Source organism: Carassius auratus, chromosome 8 (assembly GCF_003368295.1).
Source record: "Carassius auratus strain Wakin chromosome 8, ASM336829v1, whole genome shotgun sequence".
Taxonomy (NCBI): domain Eukaryota; kingdom Metazoa; phylum Chordata; class Actinopteri; order Cypriniformes; family Cyprinidae; genus Carassius; species Carassius auratus.
The window spans coordinates 19,872,582-19,880,583 of NC_039250.1; the positions used below are offsets into that span (position 1 = coordinate 19,872,582).

At 36.8% G+C, this 8,002-nt stretch overlaps 1 protein-coding gene across 1 annotated transcript; it reads left to right on the top strand.

The window, feature by feature from the left end:
- The first annotated feature begins 606 nt into the window (after positions 1-606).
- LOC113106762 (melanocortin receptor 3-like) lies at positions 607-1,584 on the top strand. Its single transcript, XM_026268788.1, has one exon. It carries the CDS (start codon positions 607-609, stop codon positions 1,582-1,584), a length of 978 nt encoding a protein of 325 aa, XP_026124573.1.
- The last annotated feature ends 6,418 nt before the right edge of the window (positions 1,585-8,002 follow it).

Sequence of the window (8,002 nt, forward strand, 5' to 3'; positions counted from 1 at the left end):
TTGAATATGCCAACCAAAACAATGACATAAAAAAGATGACACATATGCACCATAGTGTATAAGCATTAGAAGGTTAATATAAATTATTAACAACAATAAAAACCTAAGCGTGACATAGCATTGGAGAAATATATTAAATCAATAATTTATTCATTTGGATGAAAAAAGCACACACCTCCCTGTTGCCATGCACTGTGAATGTGTGTGTCTGCGTGTGTACGTACCCACATCTTTCATTTAAAATCTTGAGCAAACACACAAAGAGCAGGCGGAGGCTGTATCTGCTGACGTACAGCCAGTGACTGTGAGCGAGAATCCGTTTGCTCCGAGCCTCTGAATCACACAGCATCTCTACAGAAGCATCTCCAACAAACAGAAGAGCAGCAAAAGGATTTTTGAAAACAAACAACTGTAGAACTGCAACATTTGTTAACTACACCTTCAGCTTTCAGATTCCTCTATTTTTATTTATTCCATTATCTGAATCTTTTTTTTTACTCTTTATAATTTTTCAGCTTTGTTTTTTAATTTTTTTATTTCCTCCGTAATTTCCATCCCTCATCTGCTATATGTTCTTCCCCATATATTTATCTTAAAAAGATCCTGATGAACGACTCATACCTGCAGTTTCTTGAAAGGCAGAAACCTGCAAACAGCACATCTTTGCCTCCTAATGGCAGCACCGTTGATCCTCCAGCAGGGGCACTGTGCGAGCAGGTTCAAATCCAGGCAGAGGTTTTTCTCACCTTGGGTATTGTGAGTCTTCTGGAGAACATCCTTGTCATCTTGGCCGTGGTCAAGAACAAGAACCTTCACTCTCCGATGTATTTTTTCCTGTGCAGCCTGGCTGCCGCGGACATGTTGGTGAGTGTTTCGAACTCTTTGGAGACCATTGTCATTGCCATACTAAGCAGTCGCCTTTTGGTGGCCAGTGACCATTTTGTGCGTTTGATGGACAATGTGTTTGATTCAATGATCTGTATTTCTCTCGTGGCATCAATCTGCAACCTCTTGGCGATTGCCATCGACCGCTACGTCACGATTTTCTACGCCTTGCGCTACCACAGCATAGTTACCGTACGCAGAGCGCTGGTGGCCATCGCTGCGATCTGGTTGGTGTGTGTGGTTTGTGGGATCGTCTTCATAGTGTACTCCGAGAGCAAGACCGTGATTGTTTGTCTGATCACAATGTTCTTTGCCATGCTGGTGCTCATGGCCACTCTCTACGTACACATGTTTCTTCTCGCCAGACTTCACGTCCAGAGAATCGCAGCATTACCCCCAGCGGCTGCCGGTAACCCAGCCCCACGTCAACGCAGCTGTATGAAGGGAGCCGTGACCATCTCCATCCTCCTCGGGGTGTTTGTGTGCTGCTGGGCACCATTTTTCCTCCACCTCATTCTGCTGGTGTCCTGTCCACACCATCCGCTCTGCCTCTGCTACATGTCTCACTTCACCACGTACCTGGTCCTCATTATGTGCAACTCTGTGATTGACCCCCTCATCTACGCCTGCCGCAGTCTGGAAATGAGGAAGACCTTTAAGGAGATACTGTGCTGTTTTGGCTGTCAGCCTCCACTTTAGACGGATTTGATAGGAGACTGAATGTACAAAGAAAAAGTAAGATGCCAAAGCATGGTGGTCATAATTCGGTTACATATCAAGAGATAAGACAAATGCAGACTCGTAGCACTCAGAAAAAAAAATTGAAATTTGCTGAGCACTAAAAAGGATTTGGAAAGCACAGATGCTGCAAGAAAATCGGAGAACTGGGGATGGATCGAATGTGACCTATCGCTTGCTGAAAGGGCAAATCAATTATGTGTTAGTTGTGTCTATTATGTGCATTCATTATGCAGTGGGATCTGACAGTATGAAACTACACTGAAAATCTAGGATTTAAAATCTCATTAAATCAATGGACAGTTTCAGGATTTAAGATAAGAAAAAAAAATGTGTAAAAGAGATGATTAACATTAAAATGAAATACTTGAATTGCTGCATTATTTCTAATTGCCAATTCAAATGAGTAAATTAGTGACACTCATCGTTTGACTTTTTCAGAAGACTTTTTGGCAAATCGGTGGTGAATTTGTATGATCTTGTTTGTACATTTACATATTATCTGCTTATGGCCCACTGATGGTTAGGTTTATGGGTGGATCTTACCAGAAATTTGATATATCAATCAAATAGTAAAACAAATCAAGTTTGCCAAAACTTGCCAAAAAAATCTCTTTGGATCATTTAAATTTATGCTGGATCACATCACACCGAGTTCTATACAAACTTGTGGAGTTCATGCAAACTCAAATGCTGATGTCATTAATGCAAATTAACAAACAGAATAATAAAACAGATCATTGGAAAATCATGTTTATTTTTCATTTTCACTTTTGATTCAAATTATTAGGCTTATAAAGTAAATGCAAAAAAAGAAAAAAAAAATTTAACTAGTGGTCTCATACTTCTAGACCCCACAGTACCGTATGTTAAAAATGTTGAGGCTATATAGTTTGGTTAAGTTTCAGTGTTTTGTTTAGTGACCGTGTTCGAGCCATTTTGGTGTGTAAATGAATCTGCTCAAAGCTGCTGAAGTGGAATCTTACTAACAGTCTGTGGTGAAACTCGCTTGCTGACATCAAAAACAGAGCACTTAGCATCTGTCTGTCTTTTTGAGGTGTCGGTAACTTTGTTGCTTTTCATAGTTCTCAGAATCAGAGACAGCTTGGATTATCTCCAGTTAGCAACATTATGCAGTCAAACCCAGTCCAAAAGCTGCAGTCAGCATGTGTGGATCATTTAGCTGTCAAAGTCTCAAATTTCTCTATTTTTGCCTTTCAGTGGTGGAATGTAACTGGGATCTCACCATTTATTTATTTATTTTTTTGTCAGAGATTTAAGACCACAGTATACAACTAAACATTTCAGTTCCAACACCAAATAGCCCTCTTTTTTTTTGGAAAAGAGAGAGGCAGATAAGATAAGACCACAAACCAATATTTGAACTTGGATCACCCAAAGTACAACTTAAACATGTTGGCTCTGACTATCCCTCTTTTTCCGTCAAACAGCAACATAGTTTATATTTTTATATGTGTGTAGTGGTTTAAATTTGATACCCTACCTATTTGGCTGACCTGCATTGAGTCTCACTGCAATGTTATTAGGACTGTGCTTGCACTCTATGAACACTATTAGTGCATGAGCTTTAGCAATTGACTTGTATTTGTGGCCACAAACTCCAGCAAATGTCTTCATAAATAAAATAAAAGGGTTAAGCTTAATCACAACATGTGTTCTCGGTTTCTTCATGTGTGATACATGAATGCCAGTCTGTCTCTATAAAAAAAACGTTTCTTTGTGTGTATGCGTGGATGTGTGAGTTTTCAGATCAGATTCAAATCCTCTTCCTTCTCATTCTCACCACAAATGCTTTTAATGAAAAGTGCTGTTCTGTTGTCATATTGGCATTTAACTTGAACTGTAAGGGGAACAGTAAGATGAACAAAGATACAGTAGAAGAAATCCAAGACTCCGTCATTGCAAGCAATCTTTATGTGTTTATCTACATAAACTTTAAATGGCAATATTTGTTTATTATACTCCCAGTGGAGTTACTTGTTTGTTCTTGAGTCTTATTACATGTCAGAAAAACTGTATACTATATTGTTCTGAATAAACACTTCTGCACTGCTCAAAAATGAACTATAAAATGAGAAAAGTGGTCAAAGTCCTTCCATAATAAACCGTTAATGGTTACTGCAGCATATAGTAGAATTCATAAAACACTGGATCTTATGAAAAACTGCAATGAGCAGTTGTTGGTTGGATTCAAATCTATGTCCTTCTAGTGTATTTTAGAAAGAACTACATTGTGAAATCTATGGCATACCTAAGTTTATCCTGTTATGGATCCTGAATTTTAAAATATAGCAAATAAATAGAATGAACTGGCTGCAAACTTAAAAATAAAGGTTCCAAAATTGTTCACAGCGATGCCACAGAAGAACCAGTTTTGGTTCCCCAAAGTGATCATTTCTTAAAAGGACCATTTTCCTTTGCCGGAAGAACATTTTAATAATCTAAAGATCATTTTTCCAGTGCAAAGAGCCTTTTATGAAAAGATTCTATGGATGGTAAAAGTTCATTGTGGAACCACTGACAATAAAGAACCTTTATTTTTGAGTGTACAGAAACACTTAAAAGTAATGAGCCCCAAGTCACTTATCAGTGAGGACAGTAACTAATGACGTTAATGATCTCGACTTCACACTCTCGGGACCTTAATTGTTGTAGTCCTGAAGCGAGAGCGGGCTGCATCCAGTGATTCAGATGACGTCTTGGAGTCTCATATGTGTAATTGACATCCTTTATGCTGATGCAAACCTCAAAGCAAAGGCATGACTGATGACCACAGCGGTCAATAATGACACAAAATCCTAGACTTTTTGATCTGTATATCCTGTGCCTTTAATGCACAACAGCACCACCTAAATTGCATTGCAAGGGGAAGATCATTGGGTACCTACACACATCTGCTATGTCACTGAATATATGAGAGTTGGCAGAAATCCTATGGCAGTGATCTGAAAGCTTCTCACCAGAAAAGAAATATCGGCGAAAAAAATATGAATGAGGCATTATTGTGTGCTTTGGGTCCCCCTGCAGCTTAATGAAAGAAACGCGTAAAAGAGAAAATCTCATTATGTGATCACTCACTTAAAAAGTAGTTCTACCTGGAAAAACAACAGCCCATCGTCCATAATGTGTCACATTCAGAATAATTTTGTGCTCTGCAGAACACAGTCAAACATTTAGAGTTTAAAGCGGAGTAATTGAAGAAAATTTACATTTCTGGGTAAAATATGTCTGGTTAAACTATCATTTGAATGTGCTCAAGATCAGTACTTATCATTTCTCTCCCTCTTTCGGTTCTCTGCTTTCTGAGATTTCCCAAATCTCTTTTTTACTCTTCAGAAGGAAGCAAAGCGTCAAATTAAACTCTTAGTAGCTTTGTCTGTTTGAGCTTTGTGGAACTAATTCTTTTTACGATTCAAAATTGTTGTACTCAGTTCTCAATTTGTTCTCAGGATATAATAATAGGAATAAAGATACCTGAACTGAGACAGCATGAATGTTGATTTGCTAAAAACAATACCTAGATGGGTGACAATGCGTCCTCTTTTCTCCAGACATGTCTAGCTGAGATTTTTTTTTATTTAAATAGTCTTTTTCTTGTTTTTATACTTGCTGGAGGTAATTACTTAAATGTAGTTTAACCAATAGCAGGAAGGCATTTAATAATCCACCAGATAATCCACATCAATATTGCATGATTTTTATCACAGTGAACAACAGGTAATTACTGTAGGCTATCTGCATTAGGGGTAGGTGTAGATGTTAATAAAACACAATAGGTAGCAAGTAGCCCTATACTTTTTTTTGTTGTTTTCTGTACGTAGCTTTATGCAATGCACATATAATAATAGCTAGTGTGTGAGGACTGTAGGGAGCATGCCATATAGAAAAACAAAGCCAAAACCAGGACATTTTAGGGAAATTCTCAGATAGCACACGTAGGTCTGCAAGATGTCTGTTAAAGATCACTTGATGGAAAGCACCTACTGTGTACAAAAATCTGACAGATGTCTGTACGATGTCAGTTTTAGTTTTACATTCTAAATCATAAACATCTTAAAGACATTTAATAGATGTCTATTTGATATCTGATGTGTCTAAATAACACTTATTGTAGATGAACAAACACTTTAAAATAAAATGTCTTTCAGATGTAGGAGGCGGACGTCAAATAAACGTCTCCGTGATGTATGTGTGCTAGAATCCTATCCTGGACATGTTCTGGAAAAAGAGGACATAGCCAATGGTTACTTCATGAATAAAGGTTACAATTATTTTTTCTAGCCATTAAGGTGATGTCAAAAGAAAATGGAAAGCGGTTTCATATGACGTTCTTTTAAACTGTGTAAAGAATACAAAAGCTATTTTTTCTTTGGAGAAACATCCTCCGATGAATAACTCACAATAAGACCAGCAACTTACTGTAAGTCGAGTTAAGTACATTTTGATTAATGTCCGCAATCAGTCAGGAGAGGGAGCTACTGAGTCACTAATTGAGTGAATTGAAGACAAAGCCTCCAATTTACTGCCATCAAACAGGTAAACAACTTTATTATCCTTCCTGTAGCTGAAAATATTGTCCCTTAATAATTTAGGTATTTAGACTAAGGAACTGGTGCGGAATACATTAGAACACTAATAAAAATACAGCTAATGTTGCTTGTAAAGCTTGTATTGAACCGATGATGTTGGTCTTGGAGAAATGTTTTTGGCAGCTAAATCCTTGTTTCTAATAGATAAGGCCTGGGTAAGGCACAGAGCAGGTGGATTTAGGGGGATTTGTCCCGGGTTTTAATTCCCTCAGAACTTGCCTTTAGTGAGAGGGAAGATACTGGCACAGAAAGTGGTCATGCGTGATTTTTTTACTTTTCTGGAGCAATATAGATTTGTGCGGGAGGGGAGCTGGCTGCTGCTGATCCTCTCAACACATCACATAAAGCATCCGCTTGTGTGAAATGATGTCAAGCTGGACCAGACAAACTGATTTAATTATAAAGCTTTACCAGAGGTGTTTTTGGCAGCACATATATCTTTGCTGTTGCAGACAAGTAATGCCCAGATGGTCATGTAATGTGCAGACCATCTCACACACTCAGAATTTAGCATTAAGTTCCCTATATGTAGTTTTTCTTTCAGGGATGAGAGTGAGAAAAAGTTTGAGAGTAAAGGATGAAAAATCTCTGCCTGTCCATCACATAAAGTTCTCATATGAGGCTTCAGACCACCGTTATGGTGCTTTTGATTATTGGAGGTTAATAGATTTGGCCACTGTAAAAAGCTGTGGGAGATTCTTCATACACTCTTAAAAATCAAGGCATCTATGATTTCACAGTGAACCATCCATGGACACTTTCCATTGCACAAAATGTATTTATAGCAGAAAAGTATATTTAGAGTTTTTAACTGTTCTTCACACTAAGAAAAAAAAAACTGTTCTTATGACTGTTCACTGAAAGGTCTTCTGAGGAAAAAAAAAGTTTTTTTTTCCATGGTATTGCTGTAAAACCCCTTAAACTATTTTTTATTATTTTTTACATATGAGTTTCATGCCTTGGAAGTAAGAATGGGTTGGAATTTGGTTGAGCAAATTGTACATAAGTATAACAGATATGAAACAAGGCCACTTCCTCAATTAGAGTATTGGTGATGGTTGTCTCTTTTTTTTTTGCGCATTAGGATACTATCCCTAATCTTAGTCATAACCCATACATTACATGGTCAAAAGCACTGTATATCTGTGTAAGTATTTTTTCCTCATGGGGTTGACCTCATGTGAGCTTTTTCCAAACATTTGCACCCATGGAGTAAACCAGTTTCCACACACACAGAGAAACAAACATATTTATAAAAGCTTAAAGTAGGTCATTAACCTTATTAAATGGACAATTTAAAGCAGTAAAATGGATACAAATTTATTTAGATATTGTGTTACTGTTAGCTAAAACTATTACAATTTGCTTTGGTACATTTAAATAAATAAAAATATTAGTAAATAAAAAAATGTACAATACAAAATTAAATAAAGATAAAAATGAAAACTACAAATATAAATATAAAAGCTATTAAGTTAAAAATGCTATTATAGTATAAAATACTATAAATAATTCTAAAATAAGGATATTTTAAGTGTATTATTCACAGGTAAATTCACAGATAAATTATTAAAATGATGATAATACATTATTAAACCATATGGCAGGTAAACAGTGGCTGGTCCTTAAGTCTTTCTTCTTTTAAGTTTACTGAGTTCCTTGAAAACCTGAGAACAGAAGCATATAGATCAGAAATAGGTTTTCACAATAACAGTTATAGGATTAGACTTCTAGAGTCCATTTTTGAAATGATTCCTCGTTGTTTTCTT

Bases quoted from the DNA above. Each gene is read 5' to 3' on its own strand.
- LOC113106762 (XM_026268788.1), top strand. From the start codon at position 607: ATGAACGACTCATACCTGCAGTTTCTTGAAAGGCAGAAACCTGCAAAC.